Source organism: Apteryx mantelli, chromosome 1 (assembly GCF_036417845.1).
Source record: "Apteryx mantelli isolate bAptMan1 chromosome 1, bAptMan1.hap1, whole genome shotgun sequence".
Classification (NCBI taxonomy): Eukaryota; Metazoa; Chordata; class Aves; order Apterygiformes; family Apterygidae; genus Apteryx; species Apteryx mantelli.
This window is the reverse complement of record NC_089978.1, coordinates 60,697,705-60,721,102: the sequence shown is the minus strand read 5'-3', so window position 1 is coordinate 60,721,102 and position 23,398 is coordinate 60,697,705. Positions and strand designations below refer to the sequence as shown.

Genomic DNA, 23,398 nt, shown 5'->3' with positions numbered 1-23,398 from the left:
GAGAAAATATATATGTTCAGATACAGCTATGTAGTCCAGGCAGAAGTATAGCTGAAAATGGACTGAGGGTAGTAGATCACAAACTGAACTGTTGCCACCAGTGTGGTGTTATTACGAGAAAGACAAAGCTCATTCTGGAAATACATTAACAGGAGCACCATATGTTATAAAATAGGAGCTAATTGCTTTGCTCTATGTAGCATTTATAAGACCTCAGTTGAAATATCCAGTTTTGGGGACCAGAACTGAAAAAAAATTGGAGAGTCCACAAGCTTACAAGAAGACTGATAAGATGTTCTGAAAACACCTCCTATTGGAAAAAGCTGAAGGACATGCAGTCACTTTCATTAAAAAAAAGAGAAAATCAATAGGAGAAATTAATAACATTTCAATACACAGAATAATGTTTTATAGGACAGGGTTACGGATTTCTGCTTTTCTTTCCATAAGTGGTCATGGACAACAAAATCCATCATTTGTTGAAAATAATGTTTAGGCTAAATTATTAGAAAATCTGGAACAGAGACTAGGGAGGACACAGAGACATCTCTGGGCATTCTCTGCAGAGGCTACAGAAACATCCATCAGGGATGGTTTGGAAAAGCTTCATTCTGATTCAGATCATAGGACTGAACTAGGTGATGATAGCTCCTCCAGCTCAACATTTCATTACCCCAGAAAACCATCCAGTGAATAAAGCCAAATGGATGTCCTACTTTCCCCTAGGAAACAGATGTATTTGTCAGCAGAACAAAAAGGAAACAGTTCAATAAATGCTCTGCTTCACTCAAGGAATCAGGTTTAACAGCCACAACAGATTTACAACACATACTATGCCTGTAACCCTACTAGGCACTTGCAAAATTCTGGGTCTTAAAAAGTCAGTGATCGATGACTTGCAGTCAGGAATTTGCAGCATGTAACTTGCCTATTTAAAAGATGCATGCAAGTCCTCTCTTCCTGAACAGTAACAGTCAAGAAAGCATATAGGCAGCTCCTTGTACAACCCCAGGAAAGACTTCTTTGAGCTGACTTCAGAAATCACTACTTTGTGCCACTGTCACTCACCAGGGCCTCATTTGCTTCATTAGACTTCCTTGGCCCCTTTCCTTCATTTATAAACTCCCAGACTTCCCTCCAGTGTGCCACAGTCAGCTCACAGAAATCACACCTGTGACTATCTTGTCTTCGATGCTCAGAAGTACCCGTTAAACATGCACTTTTTTTTTTTAACCCCTAATCAGAATGGCATAAGGCTGCTTGCCAAGACCATATGGCCTGGAAAGGTGAGCGTTGTGGGTCTGCTCTCCCTTGGCAGCACAGAGAAAGCTCAGAGCTTCACCTGCTAGAGAAAGGGGAGCTCTTTGAGCAATCCTTCGACCCACTGGGTGTGCTTGTGGCAAAGGTTTTGCAGGGAACGTTACATCTGAGAGCGTGCAAGCCACACAGCACTTTGCCATGTAACACTAAATATGCCTATATGAAGAGATAACGCCTGCTGACCAGGGATCGGGACTGCCATCACAGTCTAAAAGCCGGGTGCTCTTTCTGCTAGTTTCTGTCAAGTCAAATCAAGCACTACTCAGAGGTTGCTCCCTACCTGAATTCCTATCAGCTATAAAATCAAGCATGTGCATGAGGGGCAACTTTTAGCAGCCTCAAGCACTGAAATCCATAACCTGCCATCACATTTCTGGGCATTTTTTTTTCTTTACAGCAGTGTCATTGTACCTCACCAAGGATAAGCAAATCTGACAACAAAATGAAGCCTAATTCTGAAATGAGATGCCCCTGCTGCTGATTTACATATGTTGGCCCTGAAGGAGCCCCTACAAAACATCCACTCTAGAAAAACACATACTCAGATGCAGAAGCATCTGATGGCAGACCCAGGCATCCCTCATTCCTCCCTTCCCTTTCAATAAGACCTTACAAGTGCACGATCAAGCAGCAGCCAGTCATAGCAGGTATAGGTTCAGTAGGGGAGGAAAGGCACGCACTCATTAACCGCATTACCCGGGCGCATCTCTCAGTGCTTGCCAGAGACTGGAAGTAGATGACGAGTGTCCAGCCAGGTGATGTGGAAGCAAACCCCTGGTCATATAAGTTTTTCTTCCTGCATAATGTTTTTTTTAATTCTCAACTGAGAACTGCTTTACCTGTAGTTGCTGTGTCTCCATATGAAAATTGAAGAGCTAAACCAATTTACACAAGCTGAGGAGCCAAACATTTTAAAACCAACCCAAGTCTTACTGGCCAGATCTGTAAACTTCCTAACACTGACAGCAAAACAGGAAACAAACTCTAAAATGCTTCTGGGTCTAGTAGTTACCCTCATTACTTAAGGGGGAAGGAAAGATTTATTACTAGCCCTTATTAGAAGAACCATACACTTCTGAGAAAAATCACATTCATATCCTTCCCAGCGTGTGAAATCATAGACACCTTCTACTCCCATTTCTCCAAAGGCGCTCAGCACTTCAGAGAGCTATGGCAATGTCCAAATGATACCCACCTGCTTTAAAGCACTACTGTGAATAGCATGCTTATGGACAGCTGCACCCTTACACATATGGGAAAAAAAGAGAAGCATTTGGGGGACAGATTTTTGAAAAAGAGCCATGACAGAGGGCAGACAACTATTTCCAATTCCCGCTAGGGTTCATTATCTTTGGTGCAACATGCACACAACAGGGAAGAAATCTTGGCCCTATTTGTGCCAGATGATGGGAGTTTTTCCACTTATATAATGGTGCCAAGATCCTTCCTCATGACACTAACTTTAGGGGAGGACAGTTTCGCAATTTAGAACTTTTACACAATTTCCACAGCTCAGATGTTACATCCTTTGCATGGTAAAGTCTATGCTACCCAGCTATGATCTAATAAAGCCCCTAAGGCACTCACAACCATGCCTTCAATAACAGATTTACCCATGTCAATAACTGCTATACACACATGTTTTGGCAGAAAAGATGCTCTCTAAAAATGTAATCCAGTAAGTAATAATGTTTAAAGTAGCAATTCACAAGGAGGAAAAATATAGCGTTTCAAATGCACCAAACCAAGGATGAACCTGTAAAGTCATGTGTCGGGTTTGCAAAGCCACAGTTAAATCTTGAATAACAAAACTCAATTCTAGCAGTGACTTGCATCTAGTTCCACTTTATTGGAACCAAAATTTTGAACAAATTGTTTCAGTTTAGCTTCCTAATAGTAATTAATGAAATTCTCTATTTGATATAAAGGAAGAAATTTGTAAGAGAAGATGGCAGAGAACAGGTACTGTTACAGTAAAATTTATACTGGATCAACAACACTGACTATGATGCTTCAAAGTCTGGAAGAAATTTTTCTACGTGTTTTTGTGACTGATAGATTTATCAGCTGGATTCCTCTCAATACTCCACACAACAAAATACTACTTTCATTATTTCTATGCTGCAGCTGTGCATAAAGACTCAGATTCTAAACAGAGAGCTTTTAAAATAATTAAAAAGCAGATGTATACTTTATAATCTTAAGTAAGCCTTTGCAAAAGGTTTGCTCTGCTACTGTGATGGGGAAAAAGATTTTTAATTTAAATATGAGGTGACATATACCCTCATCATTTGCCTTTATCCTATCTAGTCTACCAACGCCTAGAATAAGATATTGCAAAACAGCAAGTTCAGCGACCCACTCGGCATCTCCCATATAAATGCCTACAGCGGTTATCCCATAACATCCTTCAAGGTAGGTAAGGAAAGCTTCATCAAGGTCTCCATGGAGCAGCTTTGTAGGCTTGTTGTATAGGGGATCAGTGGTTTTGAGCAGGGCTGACAGCTCGTAGTCCTATAGCATCTAGCTGGGATGCAAAGAGCTCAGAACCACACGGGATAAGGCCTTCATGATGACCTCGCACCCCTGCTGGAAAATTGTGAATTAGTCACAAGGCACATACAAATAAATGCATGTGCTAACATGTGAATGTGGAGCCTCTTCCTACCTGGTGTATTTCTTTCGTATTTGAGGCAGAACATGGTCACACCCAGATTTCATTTCTCATGCATATTTTGCTCCATTTTTTCTTTCCTGCAGTATTTGTGCCATTTATCTTGTCCTATATTCACTTTCCTTTTTTTCCCTACTTTTGGGAAAAGCATCTAATATCCCTGTAGCATTAGTTTTTCTTTGTTAATGTCAAAAAATGTTAATCCGTGAAGACTTGCTTCCTAGATAATGTTAATTCAGCTGCCAGTTTTATAATAGGATTATGCTTTCCAGGATTTAAAAATCCCACTTGTTAGCTGCAAAACAGACTTCTACTAACAGCTATAAAATCTAATTTAATCCCTATTGGCATTAACTAAATAGCTGAGGTATAATTTCTGTCTAGCTACACTTCACACCCCACTATTGCCATAAATATATAAAATTCCCTTTTAAGTTATAAAAGAAACTGTTCAGTAGGATAAATAGGGTCTCATGAGTCCAGTCATATGCTATCTCCAAGGCATAACAAATATTGTTTACATATTGTAAGGATTTTGTGGACAGTTTATTTAAATAGATTCACCCATGTTTACATGTATTAATTTGTCCTTTTTCTCATGAAAAAAAGCATACTAAATTATGATCTATATTTATTCTATTTAAAAATAATTGGTTAACAAGTGGAAGATCAGATCTCTGTGGAATCAAAGTTTAAAATGTAACCAAATAACCTGGTTAAGCTGGAGGAAAATACCAATTTGTTCAACATAACCCCTTATAATGCACAATTCTATTGTGAAACCTTGGAATATGAAGTTATCTCAAGCTTGGCATAGGAACAGCTATTTTGAGGCAATCTAGTAAGACAGTGTAACTAGTAAGGAGGAGAGAATGAGCAAGCAACGTTTTATAATGATCTTAAAATGAGCAGCCATGATCTTTACAACCATTTGCTCCCAAATGAGGAACAACACAAGGATTTATGGTCTTCTGGAGCTCAGTGATCAGAAATGAAGAAAAATATTTACAATTCTCTTTCCCAAACCTTGAAGAGATAATAACCGGCAAGTACATTGTTCTGGAGAGGGTAACCTTGATGCACTGCAGAGAAAGAAAGATAGCAAAAAGAGCTATTACAATGATACATATTAGATAATACTGTGTTATGAAGCCATTCCAAAGTTGAAGCAGAAATCTCAGGGCAACCAAGCTCCTTTAAAGATAAAAATCACAGTCAAATGCAGAAAACAGTAGGATTTTATCTATCCTTTCAGAAATGATGCAAAGTGCTAATCAGACTCCACAGTCGGCTTATCACTTTGTTATCGATAAACAAGAAGACAGACCATAATCTCCGTTGTGGTATTAGTAGCCAAAGGAAAAGATGAGCAACTTTGGCAGATCAGCTTACAATGACATCAAAATCTGATGTACATTGGATTTGCAGATGTGTGCATTTGCCTTTAGAGACAGAAATACAATATACTTGGGCCAATGCACTTAGATGTGGTAACAACTGCACGTTCCATACATACATAAAAAGTGCTGCCAAAACAACAACTTTCAAATGCTGTGGCTAAATGTTTTGACTTACCTGAAATGAAGGGAAAAAATGGCATGTTTTCAGCTTCTTTGTAAAAGAATTCCTTGGTTGGAAGCTCAAACTGTGGGCATGGCTATGAATGAACTATCTGCACAGGTCAGGACACACTGAGAGCCTTCATGCTGCAGTGTACTAGGTAGCCAGCAGAGCTATGCAGGCTTAGATGTGAGTAAACAAGTACCTTTGTCCCCATTTATTATGGCTTTTAGTTCTATGGCAGGGACTAGAAAAACACAAGAACTGTGTATCATCTGGTCTATTCTCAGACATCAATGCCCCCTGAATTCATAGTTCTGGATTCATAGTTCTCCAGTTTTAGTAAGCCAGAGGTATGGTTGCAATCGTAATCCACGTGTTGTCTTCTGTTGAACAGAGATAAATTACTCCACTCTAAGTTGAAAGAATGTCATGGCATGTGCTTAGTTGCTGGTGGAAATAGAAGGCTGTTTTTAGATGGCTCTATGCTGTATTTTGGAAATGGTTTGTCATGCAGCTAGCACAACACATGCATACTGGTGCAGCAACACTAGGCATAGCAAGCTTTGTTTTCACAGAATGTTTGAAGAATCAACAACTCAAAAAAAGGGGCTAACATTCAAAACTTACTCAGAAAAAGAGAAACATGACATAGCTAACCAACAGCACATTTGTTCCAGGGAAACCTGGAAAGTTTAGGAGGTGGAAAGACCTTCAGTTTGATGTATAGCTGTGAAGATGAAGAAGCAGCTCATACTGCTGAAGAGTCTAATCCTGAATTATTCATTTAGGTACAAATGTCCCATTCAATGAGAAACATTATCTGAAAGAGGTCTGCAGAATCGACTTTTGAAGATGTACCATGGTAAATATTGTGGATTCCTGTTAATAGGACATACAGTGGAAGGAAATGAGACTTCGGCATAGATACCAGTATTTATTTCCCACCACTGAGTGCTAGGATCTTTGTGTCTGGACAGTACAGACTCCACAGGAGTAACAGATGAAACCAAGGATACATCTTCCGGCAAGATATTTACCATCTGTAAGCTCTAGTCCTGCAATTAGCTGCCAAGGTGTGCTGATGTGCCCAAGTACAGTGGACATATGAAGACATGAAGTACTGTGAATTACAACTATTCCATACAAACATTAACCATAATATTTTAAAATATTTTCCCAATCTGTTAATATATTACTGCCTGAAATTTCTGTTAATACTGAGCCAAGACATCCTCTGTAAGTTTCTAGACACCATTCTGTCAGTAGTAGTAGTTGCATCAGAACAAGCCCGAGTCAAACTTAATTGGATACATCTGAATCAGTGAAAAAGAAATAACTGGCAATTCAAAGGCTCTGCTCAAAGAGACACAGGCATTATTGAGCTCATTGAGAAGAAAATTGCTGAATATTGTGATTGTACTTATTATACCTCAAATCTTTATATAAGGAAGATGATGGACTTGTAAAGTAAAACAATAGGAACAAAAACTTTTATTGTCACAGTTACCACCCAGGAGTGGCAGTTCTTCTAGGACCATGGTGGGATCAATAACGAAATGAAAACACTTTACAACTTTCATAAAAATGTATATTCATCAGAACTCTTCAAGGATCAAAAAGGCCTTGCAGAGTTTCACTGTATACTTCAGCTTTCCTATAATAAACCAGAGAGACTTCTGGACTCCCCAATTCCTACAGAAGAAATTTCCCATGCTACTGAGACTTTTAATAATGGCAAGCCACCAGGGAAAGCAGCATTCCCATTTTAATTTTGTGCATCTTTTGAAGAGAAGTCACCCTACTATGCGCCTGTGTACATTTAATCATTCTCTACACGCTTTATCAGCGAGCCTTCTCCCTGTAGGAGGAATACAATTAGGTACAGTACTAATTTATTATAAATAAAGCAAAGACCTGGTAAAATAACCTAGTTATCAATGTTTCATGCAACTGTGCCTATGAAGTACTAGCTAACATTCTCACCATGAGCCTAGAGAAATACCTGCGGCATTGATAAATCCTAACCAAGCTGGCTTTATTAAAAAAAAGATTATCATCACATAATACAGGAAAACTGTTGATTTTAATTGAAGTAGCCAGAGATTTATGGAAACCAACCGCAGCTTTTTTCTACTGATACTCTAAAAACCTTCAATAAGATCAATAAGGAAATGTATTTCAATAAGGAAAGTCTGGGATTTTTTTGTATACCATGCTGATCCATTTTATGTATTTATCTCCACCCCCAAATTTAGTTAAAGTGTTATTCTATATGCAATAGCCTCTTCTCATCAGTGATAAGGAATAAGAAGGTCAGAAGGCTTCAGATTAGGGGGAAAATGGTAGGCAAGGATGCTTGCTCTCCAGCATGCTGTTTGTTCTGACCCCAGGATCAGATCACTAAAGAGATGGAGAAGGCATTCTCATGGGGAGAAATCTCCATAAAATCAGCATGTATGCGGATGATCTGCTCTTAACTGTAATGAACCCAGAGTCATCTCTTACATATGCCTTATTCATAATGGAACAATTTGAAAAGTGGTCAGGCTTTAATCCTATTTTTTAAAACAGACGATTCAAAAGAATTAATTGAATTTTTTTTCTTTCCATGGCACAGCACAGCGATGATCTTTTAAGTGGCTGCTACATGACATTAAGTAGGAACAAATTTATACTATGACCCTAAGAGGCCATGCTGCGCATAAGCAAAATAGGTCCTTTCCTATCCATCTTCTTAGCCAAACTGAACTTCCTCTTATTTCCGAGGGGAGCAGTGAGAACAGAAGAGGTTCAGGCATGCTATCTCCTCTCAAATGGGTGGGAAGGGAGGCAAGGACAGAGCCAAGGATGTCTCTTCCCCAGCTTCTGCTGCTCAAGCACTGAAGAAGAGAGTAACTGCTTTCTAGAAGAGAGAAAGCGATATAATCACAACTCACAGCAAAAAGGGTTAGGAGCTCAAATCCTAATCAGTCCTACATCCTTCTACAGTACAGCCCTGAATATTAATAAATTTTACTAGAGAAATGAGATCTCTTTAGTCTAAGAGGAACAGCAGTAAAACTTCCTATTTTCAAATGAAGTGTTTCATGTCAGAGGACCCCACAGAACTTTCCTAACCATATATATACTCAAAGGGATCGCTTTCACACCTCTGATATAAAAACCATGAGCAATATAACTTTTTACTTGCCAAATTTTTATGAGAGAACGTGAGAAATAAATGCTTGTATATGGCTGGGTGGGATTTAACTCCCTAATATGAAATTTAGTGGGGTAATTAGGCCTAGCCCTGCTACTACTTCAGGAAGCATCCTGGCAAATTTGCATAAAAACAACATTAAGTGGAAAGTTATTTATTAGATGTACTGAGCCCCATATGAGAAAACCATTCATGAGGTACATGTACAGAGCCAGCGTCCTCATGCACAGCAGCTTGTCAAGGTGACTGGATGTTGCAAGGTTGTGACCCAGAGGCTGGAAGAAGTTCTTCAGGGAGCAGAAGACACCTGCTCAGACCAAGTCAGACCTGGAAGGGGACTCCTGCTTTGAGGTAAAGCAAAACTGAGCACAGGAAGTTACAAAGAAAATGTTTTAATTGGAAGAGGATATTTTCTTGCCAGCTACTCCTTGATCACCAAACATCTCAGGAGGCCGCTATATCAGCTTAGACAATGACTCACAAATAGCTTAGCTTTCTGAGCAGATAATTAAGCTGAAATTAAGCTGAAATTATCCTCCTCTATTGCACCAGCTACCTGCAGCCCAGCAGGGGTATCAAGTGCTGCAGATGAAGATGTTGCTCCACAAAACCTGAATTCTGCAGCCAGGAACCAGAAGGAATGCCATGGCTCTCAGGGTGCCTGAGCCTTTACATTAGCTTCCTCTTTCTGCAAAGCTCACCCTGATAAGGCAGAATGTGCTTGCAGCTCCATACACATTTCACACACAAGTCTGCTATTCCAGGCAATTCTCAGGGTTCTAGGATGTGTTGGAAATATATTTGCAGAGAACTTGAGACAGAGAACTTAAACAGATGTTTAAACTGGCTTTGTTACTTCCAGCAGGACAGAAAGAGAGAGAAATTCTGTTCTCTTCAATAAGGTGCAAGTTTTTACCAGAGGCTGGTCCAGGATTTCATCAAGAAAACATATATTTTGATACAAACGGCCCAGAAATTTTCATTACAAATTTTTCCGTCAGAAAGGCTATTCTGTGGAAATCAGAAGCATTTGTAAAAGTACTGTCTTGTTAAAGAAAAAGAAAGGTTTGGTATTATGGAAACTTTCCAGTTCAACATTTTCAGACTGGAACACTTCAGTTCTCATTTGGTAATGACTTTTCCTTTTGAAACATATTTGCTTTACATTATTTTACATATTTTACAGAAGTTGAAGATGGAATGAAGATGTTTGGATTTTTCATAAAATAATTTTGGCACAGGCTTGCCTAGTGGGACAGCTTGATAGAGCTACAGAGTAAGGCTCCATATATCTCAGTTATTCAAAACTATTCTGCTGGCCTCGATGAACACAAAGCCACTAATTGCACTGGTCTGGAGGCATTAAAATGTTCTGAGACTCTCATCAAGGGCTCAGAAAGAAGCATAAATACTGAAGGAGCAGCTCCAACTGGTCTCTTGCTAGGCTGACCTGACAGTGTAACACTTCATGGATGATCTGAAGAATAGCAGGACTAAAGACAGGATCCTGCTGAAAAATATGCTCTTCTAGAAAACACTCTAATAAGGGTAGTTACCTGAACCCTATGGGAGCTAACAATGAAATCTTGTCCCATTCTGCCCTTGGAAAATGAAAGCACTAGCATAGAAATCTTCCCTTCTCCAACAGGAGGAGCAAACTCTTTCACTTGGTTATAGGTTGCTGGCACGGAGCAGTTGTCAGTACTGCAGCCCAGAGACAGCTTTACCAGGGAGTGCTGGCTTGGCTGGCAGCTCTCTAGATACCCTCTGACAGCTCAGATGCTATACAGAGACCTCTCAATGACATCACATGCAAGATTCAACTTTCTGGCTTACATAGGTTAAGCACCTGATGCAGCCAAAAATGTTACTGCTTTTAACAATTAAAATGGAAGAATGTTCTGGCCTTCTCCATATCTTCTAAAGAACCCAAATGAATACAGGACATTTTCCTACCCTTTCACAGAAAGCCTTTACAATGTGATGAACTCGCAACATATCAACACTACAATCTGTGTTATTTCTAATTTTATTGTTTTAGCATTAGATAAAGCTATTGAATTGTTCACTTAATAATACTGCCAGATAATTCTGAGCCCTCTCCAATTTCTAAGCCATATCCATTTCAAAATGGACAGCAACTTTAGAAAACCTTTATGACTGCATTAGTGGGGAAAAGCACCTATCTTCAGTTGTGAATAGTAGCTCAGAGTGATTTCCCTTTAGCAGTTCTCAGTTTCTCTCATCCACAACCAAAAATGAACTTATTCTCATGGAAATTCCCGATGCCTTACAAAACCGGACACTTGGGGAGGCAGCTGACAGACCTCACCATGAAATCAGATGCATTAGAACTTCTAAAACCAGCATATGGAGCCCCGACCAGGATTTGAGATCTGCATGACTGGTAGGCTAAGTTTAGCAGGACAAAGCTGACTTTATAAAAGAAGGCTGAAGTTTTCAGCAGCATTGGGATATCTTCCTCTGATCTTCCCTGTTCTGAATTTTTGAAGTCCTACTTACAGACCTGTTAGGTCCATAAGTGGTTTGAAAGGTCCCACATGTTCTCACAGCTATATCAGCTCTTACCCTCCTCACAGGCTACACAGCTTAGTATTCTGCATACTATAAACTTTTCTTTTTTAGCCATTTCTTCCTTTTTTCCCCCCTTAAAAGCCAAACAATTTTCTCTTTATGAAATTCTTGCTGCAAGCTTTATTTTTTTTCTCATTTAATCAAAGTAACAACTAGAAAAAGATGGAAAAGGTGGCAGGTCAACAGGCAGCATCTGAAATCACTGTCAGTGTGGTAGCTCATGAGGGTAAGAAATGAAGACACCATAATGGTAAACAGACTAGACTAAGTAAAAATGGGTTCTCCTTTTCCGGTGTTCTCTGAGAGCTGTTACAGAACATACTTGGGGGGAGGAAACTTCTTCCAAATTTTCTTTGAGAAAAATTATATATAAAATAGTTAAAGATTTTTAATTTATGACTATGGCTTCAAATGCAGCTACTGCAACCAGATGTAATTTTGCAAATTTTATCAGTTTCAAACATAGGAAGCTCATAATTCTCTTTTCCCTCTAAAAGAGCACAAATGGAACTGCTGACATTCCAGATTCTTGATCTCTTAAAATCTAATTTAGTCCTAATACATACCACACTGTATCTTGTAAAATAAACTTGATTAGATATGGCTCATACTTGTTGCCTGGACTTCATGCAAGTGAAGGCCTTCTATACATAGGCAAGCTGGCCCAAGGCACTGCGTCTACCAGGTTCTGATTTTCCAAAAAACCCAACATTTCTGCAGCAGCTTCAGGAAAATTCATAAGTAGCACTTTTATTAATGCAAAATATGTCAATGAAAAGTCAAATTCATTAGTACTATTTGCTTTAAGAATAATGATTTAAAGAACAACCTGAGTGTTGCTATGTTTCTGTGATTTTTTCTCAGCTTCAGATGATTCATTTCTAAAGAGCCACTGAATACTGTATTTTAGTGCATACTCCTGTCATATCTTTCACACCAAGTCTCTAAACATCTCAGAAACATTAATAAATAAAGCTTTATGAGTAATTAAAATTTCAGCTTCACATTCAGAGAATCTAAGTCTCAAAGTCTTATTGAGTATCTAACTGTGGCAGATCTAAAAATGAAATTCGTTCTTCCAGTCACTTTAAATTAAACTTTGCTACAACATCATGGAATCACACAGACTACTTCAGGTTTGAAGGGGCTTCTGAAGACCACTTCGCTCAACCACTTTCTTAAAGCAGAGCTAAGTTCAGCTCTACGCCAGGTTGCTCAGGGCTTGAAAACCTCCACAGAGGGAGGATGCATCACTGGACCCCAGATCTTTTTCAGCAGAGCAGTCATCCCTTGCAGCCCGTACTGCTGCATGGGGTTTTCGCATCCCAGCTGCAGGACTTTGTCTTTGTTGAACATCATGAAGTTTCTATCAGTCCACTCCTCCAGTCTGTCAAAGCCCTTCAGAAGAGCAGCCACCCCCTCCAGCATATCGACTGCATCCTAGTTTGGTGTCATCCTTGAACCTGCTGAGAGTGCACTCCATCCTATCAAACAGGTTGCTGATGAAGATCTTAAACAGTACTGGTCCCAGGACAGGCACCTGCAAAATACCACACAGTACCAGCCACCTGAATCAAGCCAAACTTCCACCCCTCCATATAGTCTGCCTATCCAGTCCATTCCTCCTCAAGCTGACTACCAGGATATTATGAGAGACCATGCAGAAAGCCTCACTAAATTCAAGGTGGACAATATCTATTCATCTCTCATACTCAAGGACAGTCATTTAATCAGAGAATGAAATCAGGTTGGTCAGGCATTATTTGCTTCTGGTAAATCCATGCTGGCTATGTCCTTATGTGCTTTGAAATACTTTCCATGAGAACTACCACCCATTTTCCCATGGACTAGGGTGAGGTTGACAGGCCTATAGTACCCAGCCTGATCCTCCTTCTTGCCCTTTCTGAAGAAGGGTGTAACATTTGCCTTTCTGCAGTCATCAGAAACCTCCCCCAGCCACAAAGACCTTTCAGTGATGAGACAGCAGCCTCGTGATGACGCTAGCCAGCTCCTAACTTCATCATCCCCTACTGCAAGTACTGCCTTCCTCCCCCAAATTTTGCTTCTAGGCACAGGGAGGCAATGTAGGAGGCCTGAGAGCACACCTTGACAGTAAAGCCTGAGGCAGAGCAAGTACTGAGCACTTCAGCCTTATCCACAGACTGCAGCATAAGGTTACCTATCTCATGGAGCAATGGAGCCACATTTTCCCTGGTCTCTCTTTTGCTGCTTCTGTGCTTGCAGTAGCCTTTCTTATTGTCCTTCTCAGCCCTCACCAGTTTTGATTCCAGCCAAGCTTTGACCTTCCTAATTCTGTCCTTACATGCCCAGGCAACACTTCTATATTTCCCCTTGGCAGCTTGTCCCCACTTCTTCCTCCTGTCTGCTTCCTTTTTGCATTTAAGCTCAGTCAGGGGCTCATCTGTCATCTCAAGTTTCTATTACAGAAATTTCTCCTAATTTCTTTGAAATTTTACACCCAGCGGAATAACTCCTCTTCACTTCAATGGAGCTATAATGTTACCACTGTTTAGAAATTACTGCTATCAATTTTGTCACCTTGATCATAAAATTTTGTTTTCCTGTCATCCTATATTACAGATAGATACTTCTGCTATAAATGATTTGTTTTATATAATTAAGCTGCACCTAAAAATACTACAGTTTAACACACAATTGTGTCTTGTGTCATCTTACAGCAACAGCCTCCCAAATACGAACTAAACAATACTAAATCACTGTGACAGCAATTATAATTTTAGTCTTCCACACAGAATTTCAACAGCTGGAATTTTTTGTTTTTGAATGTTCCACCAGGAACATTTAACGATATTATTTTCACTTTCTAGAACTAAACTCTTAACATAGAAAAACTCTATAAGCTTTTTATTTCCAACATATTTGTAAGGAGTTGAAGGTTAAAGACAGCACTATTAAATACAGTCCCTCTGAAAAGCATTAACTCCCAAGATACAGAAAAGAATACAATTCCATCCAAATTTTTGAGACCACATGAGAAAATTTTCAAGACTATTTTCACAATTTCCAGGATAACACATTCATACTCAAACTCTAAACAGCTTTTGTTGTAGTTTGAAGCATTGTAAAATGGTCAAGAAAGCTTAAAAATATGAAGATGATGTTATGGCAAATTTATGTTCCAGTTCAGAAATACTTTTCACTAGGAAACATTCAGACCAGTTTCTGATATACACTGTTTAAGATGTGAAACATTTTAAAGGGGAATGGTTATTCTGAGATATTTACAAAATTTGCTTGCAAGCATATATGTTAGGTATGTTAGGTGATTCTCTCTTCTTTAAAAATTAAACATCAACAAAAACAGCACCAATACTTAACACATCTACATTTATTTCCCACTCTGCTCTCTATGCCTTCTTTCTTGCAGCTCCTTCAATCTAAGATGCCCTCCAAACCCTGGTGCACCGGGGTCTGACTTCTTCCTTCATAAACATCCCTAACAGGGTGTCTTCCATAAAACTCAGTAAGTAAATCTTTCCAAACACCCAAAGGTGTAAACTCAAACATACACTCAGTTGCTCACAACCTGCAGATGCTTTTGTTTCAACAACAGAATTCCCATCTGGTGATTCTAAACTGACTCTTCCTTTTCAGCTTCTCTTCTCACAGTCTATTTCCTCTTTTTCTATAAGAAATAGGTAGCAATAATAACAAAGAAAACAAATCCCACTCCTCCTTGATAAGTGCTTATGCCCAGCTCCATATTCCTTCAGTAAGTCACTCCCACATACTAGCACAGGATCTCTTTCAGTTCTGGGCAATCAGGTTTTCCAACGCTTTCGCAAAGCTAATCAATGTTACATTACTTTGTATATCTTAAGATTTAGCTTTGTCTCTCTGGACACGACCTCCTCAAAGCAAGGGAAATGTCTTTCCACATGTTCTGTTTAGTGCTGTTTGTATTCCACAAATAATTTTTTAATTACCTTTCTGTTCAGAGCCACGCCATCTTCACAGTCCAGCACTGCACAATCTACATTTAGTGAAGGGATTTTTCGTATCTTCCTTTCGTCATCTGCAGGTATGTACAGCACAGCTCGCCTGGGAACGAACTTGTGAGATGATGCAAAGTGATAACTAAGCTTAGGAACACCAGCTGGCAGAGGAGAATTCACCCTGTAAAGGATATTGTTGAAATTAGACTCTTGTCTACAATGCTGGAAAGAATACTTGACTATATTTTAAAAGGGAAGTATTCCTACTTAGATAGTTGCTGGGGGTTTTTTTTCCCCCTCAGGAAGAACCTAGGTAGGGAGATATCAGTATGACAGTTAATTATGGTATAAAAAACAAAACCACCATGTTCAACGGAAGTTGCAAACATGCAGAACTGAAGAAACACCAGGGCTGATGTTATCCACACAGCCTCAATTCCACTGCCTGTTCCTGCACACTGCAACAACTATTACATACAAAAGATTCTTTCCCTCAGAGAACAACTGCATGGGACGGAGGCTGTGCTGGGAACAGAGCAGGGCTGCTTTCCGAAGGTGGCCGCGATCTGCTACATCTGCTCCAGGAGCTGGATGGCATGCTGTGAACGGAGCTGGGGTGTTGGTTAAAACAAACACAGTTTTGCAAGGCTGATTTTGCAACCCTAGCGTTTTTTCAACAGAAGTACTCGCATGCAAATTTTAAACAAGCAAAAGGGATGGATGGGAAAACAAGAGAAAGACAAGAACTAAAACCCCGTAATGCGGAAGTTCATTAATCCCAACATGTCTTTTCAGAAGCCTTCAGACCTTCAGACCCACAGCACAGATTTTTATTGACAGAGCTCATAAATCCACCAGTATTATTGACAGGTTGTCAGCCATGGTGGCTTTTAACATTAATAAATGCCTTGTGCACCACTTTTCAGCATAGGCCTGACTTTGTGGCACCACATGGCTCGCGTGGGTTGTTGTATCTGAGTGGTTTGAGGCAGCCTCCACTCCATGTCCGTGTTTCTCCATCAGGGATGAGCTGTCCCCCACAAGCTGCAAGCCGGCGCACTTGGAAGCAGCGGAGCTACCCAGGAAGGCTGCCTCAAGTGCAGTCAGGAGCTAATCTCGCTCCATAATTACAAGCCCAGAGAAATAAATTGCAGAGGGTGCCACCGTGGTTCATGGCCTTTCTAAAAAAACCCTTGGCTGCTCCTTTTCCTACCCACTTCACACTGTATCCCCCAGGTCTATTCTGCTCCATCGAAAACGAGGACAAAATAATACAATTTGCCTTTGTACTCAGGGCACAAGTCATACGCCACAAATAATCCTACCATATAACACCATTATGCATTATCATGCATATTATTCCGCACTTTGAATAATGCAAAGCTTTTCTAGCACCGCACTGAATGTGTCATTATCACATCATGTCAGGGACCCATGCATTTTCCCATGCCCCTCTTAATAATCTTTCCCTAGTTGCTACATTTTGGATGACACATGGCTACATATGCCAATGGATTTTCTTCAAAATGAACATGACTAACCCTCTCAAATGCTCGAAAATGAGTTCAGTCAATCTAAATCAGAGACAACGCGATGCGTCGCTGACAGGCCACTGTGATACTTGCCTTTCTAAAGCAACCTTTTCCGAGAATTCTTTCCTCCCCTATAAAGCCAGCACCCTGAAAGCTAAATACAGATTTTGTTTTAAAAATAGGAAGAAAACTCTTATCACATTCTATCCTAGTAAACCAAGCTGAAAATGGCTACTCTTCCACCATCTCCTCTGCCAGGTCTGCGTGTCCTGGGTGGACCCACGTTGGGAGCCCACAAAAGCCCGCTGCCATGTTCTTGCTTGTAATATGACTAGTAATGCTTAATGCAGCCTGATCAACAGGGCAGTTTTGCTGTTAAATAAATGATGCATTACTTATTACAAGCACCAATGCTACCCTTATTAATAAATCTTCTTCATCTCTCACTGTGGCAGCTCTGAGTTATACGTGGTGGAGACCCTGACCCTCGGTACCTGGGAAACACACAACTGAGATCTGCAACTGAGAGCTTCTGCCAAGTCGACTGCTCACCCCTCTCCCATACACCAGCTCGTGCTCCCGGCCTTGTGTTGACATGGGGACGGTAACACAACTTGTGGCAACTCGAGTGGCGGCTAGTTAAATCCATTTAATCCCATTTTCTTGCAGTACACTTTGGGAGAGCAAGGAGGAGGTGGGAGAGAGGTTTAGCTCAAATGGAAATAGGAGGGTCTTTCTTCCGTGTGACACAGAGGTCAGTGAAGGAGTCTGCGGTCCTCCACTAAACATATATGAGGGGACAAAAGTGATTAGTTTCTATTCTCTTTCTCTGATGGCTTCAACCCTGTCCTTCCCAAAGGCACAAAGGAGTCAAAGATCTCAGGCCATTAATAGTTAACTCCAGAGCTACAGACAAGTAGCCCCTGAAGCACCCTTAATGACTGCCTCTTACCAACTGTCTCAGCCACAGAAACTTGATAGATGTTACTAAAACCGTAATCTCAGAGCACACAGGGACAAGATGTATCTCCTGTCAGACACGTTGCCCAAGATTTCTTCCGGCCTGTAATCGAACCAAAGGCTGTTTGACCAGCCAGTTTCCCTTTCACTGCTGCAAGCCCCGCTCTGGTTATTCGGTATCGATTCTCCGAATACAGAGCAAAATGGCATATAGCATTTTGTAGGTAAAACTGTCATTACCTTCAGGCCAGATTTAGAAATCGCTAGCCAGGTGTCACCATTAAGACACATCATCTTTCATTTCGATGGGGCGGCAGTATGACTTCCCCAGCAGACTAGCTGACTCTAAAGAAGAGGTAGATTTAATCTATTAAAATACCATCACCTGATAGGCTTAATGTTATAAATACTATCAGCCAGTGACTACTGGTATCTCTTCCTCAGCTAATCAACTTTGTAGCCCCCGGGCCCAAAATACGGGTTTCTCAGGACACGGATTATAAAAATATACTGTCAGTTTCCCAAATTATTAGTTTTATGGAACAGTTCAGCAAATCTAAGAAGTAATAATTTTTTCAAGAAGGAGGGCAAAAAATAATGTACAGGAAGAACATGTGTCTATTGACCAGCACAGCATTCTTCCCCTTTTAAAACAAAGAGCTCTAGAAATGTGAGTGTAAAATACATTTTCAACAAGTATGTTTAAGTATGACTCCAATAAACATTTTCATAGACTATTATTTTGACACACATTCTTAAAAAACCCTCTTCCATTCTCACTGTGTTCTCCAAAAAAAGAAAAAAAAAAGTAGAGGAAATAGTAGACCTATCAAGAAGCCCATTTACCTACTGACTTTTTTAAAACACAGTAGCAAGGCCCAGGGTGCTGTGCATATTAACAACTAGCTACTCTGAGTAGCAAACACTATCCTGATCGCCTTGGCTTCTTCTGTTATTTTGATAGAATAAAAACATCTCCAGCAGTTACTTTTTTTAGAAGAAAAAAACCAGCACCACCATCTGAATTATATTGGTAATCCCACGCCATAAAAACGAGGAAAATCTTACATATATTTCCTGAGTGCAACTTTTTTAACAATTCAAACTAAGCTTGAATGTGGTTAAAACTAAATACATGGACATAAGCCAAGTGAATTTGCTAAGACAATGTTTCTTGCTTTAAGTGCTGTAAGTTAAAATAAGGACTAGACTATTGGGTAAAGCTCATTAAATTGTTTTACAGCAGCATATTTTCATTCATAGCTCTAGCAGCATGTTGAATGCTCTTGAGGTCTTGAGAATGAATCTAAATTTCTTCAGCAAACATAACATTCTACTTAAATCTTTCTCAAATATGTAAAAATAGCTGGCAAATTAAAGTTACTTTTGTTCCTCTGATAACAGTTTCACCCAAGAGCAAATAGTCCATCCTCATGAAGGAGAAAACAAAACCTTTTGGGTTACTAAGAGACATTACAATGTCTATCAAAATACAGTGTGACTGCAGCCAGTGAAATTACCGCAAATTATACGAATCTCCCTGCTGTAGACTGCATTTTGAGGTTCCAGTATTGCTCATACTCACACATATACTTAAGTGTATGCACCTGTGCAGCCTCATTAGCACCAACACTTCATAGTTCACAAAGTACTCCCACAAGTTATATTCAGGCTCAGCACTTTAACCTGCGTCTCCATTTAATGTATATTATTCTAGAAGAGATACTACACCGCGATGTGCCTGCTCCATGAAAAAATATCCATTGCTTCATAGGTCAGATTTCTAGTTCTACAATCTTTGGCATGGCATTGGCAAAGAGTTAAGGATACTGTTTCCAAAGCGCGTATCTGGACCTCTGAACAAAACCATCCCAAATGCGGGTAAATTTCCACGGTGCATGTTTCTGACCCGTGCGCGCGTAACTGCGCCCTAACCACAGTCCTGACTATTCGTGACAGGGAGGCGGACAGAAATGACCCAAACCCTAAAACTCACGTTGAATGCAATGCAGCTTAGGTTGCAAACCCTCCTGCAGTTATTTCTCCTGCTACGCCTGCATAAAACCAAAGTAAATACAATAAATATTCTATTTCTGGTTTTACTACGTCCAATTTACTAGGGAGTAGCTCGCAAACAAACCCAAATAATCCACTAAAGACAAAGGAAAATGATATGAAATTAGAAAGCACCACAATTTGCATAGTAATTCTTCTAATTAAGAAAAGAAGATCCAAGTTGTTTGTTATAAACATCAGCAGGCCTTTTGCAAATACCAACAGCTTACAAGCAAGCTAAGCTAAGTATTTGTCAAATCAAAGCGACTTTCCTGAGCGTTTTATTGGTACAGCTGCAGCGCATGCATTTTATCACACATGCTAATAATCCTAGTTATGGCACTAACATTTTAATCATTTGTTCTGTAGGCTTGTTTCTCAAACAATTAGCACTAATGAATGGCCAAAATACTTCGGATCATATATGTCTAATTGCAGTCAAGAGCAGTTATTGTCTGCATGTACATTTCAATTCACCTCTGGGGATAATGTTTGTTAATTGTATTTCTTTATATAGCAAGTGAAAAAAGGCTGTTCGCTCAAAAAGGGACTAAGTGTTCTCTTCTTTCCCTTTGTGCCCACAAGAAGCTAAAGTCACTTCAAGAGGCACTTAATCCCATCATCCATGGTTACAATTGCCTTACAGCATCAATCAAAAAGAATCTGAAGTAAAATGATGCAGCTATATTGTGTAATTAAAAGCAATTCAGGTAGTTATTGCTTGGGGCATTTTCCAGGTCCAAATACTTAAAATGGCACTGCGGGGATTCTAAATACTGTAGTGTTTTAAATTTGGTCAACTACAATATCTCACAGAGAAAGGGGAGGAATATGCAAAAAAAAAAAAAAAAAAAAAACCTCCTAGTGCGTATTGTAAAGCAAAAGAAAAGAGGAGGAACAGCTAACGTTTGAAGTGACAAAATCTACAACTCTCCAAATAAAAGGGAAATAAAAATATCAAGAAGAGAGAAAAGCAGAGGAAAAAAGAAAAGGACTGCAGTTTTAAAGAAAAACAAATCCCCGCAATTGTTAAAAAGTTAACATGTGAAAAAACGCTAACGTTTTCTTTAATGGAAAACAAAAGATTGCTTCACAAGCTTTACAGTCAGAATATGGGTCTCTGAAATCTTTGAGTTTTCCCAGTGGAAATAAATTCACGGTAAATTTCTAAGTTTTGTTTGAAAAAATTGACTTACATTAAAAGAGGGAACATACGATATTTACTTTTGCATAATGCCCAAACTTTGCTAAGGTACTTTCCCTAACAACTGCCACTAACAGTGATCCAATTATGCTAAAATAAAAACTGTGGGTTATCAACATATCAAACACGCTGCTTTACATTTTGATTTCTTCCTTTGTTCCAAAACCACTAAGGTCATTTCCTTGATGCTTTAAAAAATAATTAAGAAACCCTTCAAACCTATAAATACACTTTCTCTCTCTTTAAATATAAGGCAGCAGCTACTTGTTGTGGAAGACAGAAGAGAGGAGATTTTGTTGTTTAAGCCTGCTGAAAAGCAGCTTTACTTCGGAGTCAAAGCCTCTCGAAAGAGGCATTGTTTGGTTTTAAACTCACCAGTGAGGCTGATACGATCTCACACGGATGCAACTCTAAGATTAATTCCCCTGAAGTTGACAGAATGAAACAGGTATGAGATGCCAGTAAACACGATCGGAATCACATCCTGCCGCTCAAGTTTTAAGAAGGTTAAGGAATAAACCTTCGCATTTTAACCAAGTCATGAGGCGTACAGGCGGGCTGCACACCGCGCTGGGGACGGAGGGCAGGGGGCTGCAGAAGGGCTCACAAAAACGCCGTGAATTAAGAAATGTAACCTCTGTAACAACAAGCGTTGGCTATCAAAAGGGACAGATTGGAGGGGGTCACTCCCGAGGGCGGTAGCCTGCTGGAGAAACTGGAGCGGGGAGAAATGAAAAGGGGGCTTCCAAGGGACCTTTAGCAGGCAGTCTCTAGCACTGATAGGACATATTGCATTATATCCAAAAAGCACAGAGGCAAACGAAATGGGGAAGGAGAGTCATGCTGTTAAAAAAAAATTGCGACGCGGAGGAACGCGAGTAGAAGGCAGCTGAATGTTCAAATGGAAGATGAGGGCTAAATCAAAAGTCGCTGGCAAGTCATTTTAGGAAAAATGTGGATCTTCGGTTGCAATTTATAATTTTTTCCTATCTCCAGTAAACCAATGTAAATCATGTAACTGGAAACCAGAGCCTTTCTGAGAAAAAGACCGAATATAAACCAGTCACTTATTGACAAAGGCTTAAAATAATGGACCCCTGCACCATAAAATGATAGAAGGCTATCATAGGTTAAATAGTTAACCAAACTTTCTCCTCCCACCAGTGCTAAACGTAAAAAAATGACCTTTTATTTACCCCATCATGTTCTTTCAACTACATTTGACCCTGTTGTTTTGGTTCCCTCCAAGCTCTACCATAGATGTGACTGCTTTGACTGAACATCAGTTTTTTCTTCTCAGGTCGAAATGGCCAAATGAGATGTGAGGGAAAAAGGGATCACGAACGTCTCCTATTACTCCTCATATTTTTGCAGCAGCAGAAATAGTTCATTTTTTAAGGAAGATTAGGGCGTTGCTGTCTTTGATTGAGTACGGGAAAATTTTTAAAGGGATTTAAATAATGGGTCAGGGTGACAAGGGCTGCTTCCCACTCATGGCAAGAGGCGGTTTGTATCAGGAAGGTCTCTGAGTCTGCATTTGCTGTCATCCAAGGTTAATCAGTGTCCCATCTTGGGGAGCCGTAACGCACGTGACGCAGAGCTGACGGTTCTCCCGTTTTCTTACAGCGTGGCACGCTGAACAGCTTGTCACGCCAAGAAGGCATCACCGAGCCCAACTGCGCCCCCCACGTTCCCCTGCCTTTAGCACGAGGGACGTTTCCAGCCCCTTGGGACCCTGACTGCTGCTTCATCAAACCCAAATCCCTGGCGGGCAGCGGCAAAACTCCCTGTTGGTGGGTAACACATTCGCTCGGCCACATTAATTACAGGAAGGTGTACGTTTCTCTGTCTTTCTAAATATAGACACTTGTGAAGTTTTAATTTCTGTAAGCAAATTGCAAGTTTTTTCATATGTTTAACTAACGTGGTTTCTATGTTCCATTTATTTCTAATCTGTGAGTGTGTAAGGAAATTTTGTAAAATTTCATTTAGCCATCCATTTGCCTGACAGACGGTGTTGCATTACATAAAGTTTACAGAATTGCAACCAGCAGCTGCAGAAGAAAATTACAACACATAACAAAACCACGCCACATTAAAGACGAAGATTCAGTACTATACCAACAGGTTTAGAAAGGAATATGAATAAAATGAGCCTTTTAAAGTGTGCAATACTACCTAAAAAAGCGTTACTTTGGATGTATTGCATTGCATTGATTTACATTTTGTTTTATCAGCCTTCTGTATAAACTGATATGCACCAAGTGTGCTCAGGGCTGTGCAACACAAAGAAGAAAACATGGCTTTGTAGGTCAAGAA

General features: G+C 39.9%; 1 protein-coding gene across 2 annotated transcripts in view; it reads right to left on the bottom strand.

Annotated features, from left to right (window-relative positions):
- Window positions 1–23,398, bottom strand: part of CLYBL (citramalyl-CoA lyase) — a 212,270-nt gene that overhangs the window by 101,827 nt on the left and 87,045 nt on the right. For both annotated transcript variants that reach the window (XM_067293634.1, XM_067293625.1), the window contains exon 2: window positions 15,320–15,509. In XM_067293634.1, coding sequence (XP_067149735.1) covers window positions 15,320–15,509 — 190 coding nt within the window. The remainder of the gene's footprint in view (window positions 1–15,319; window positions 15,510–23,398) is intronic.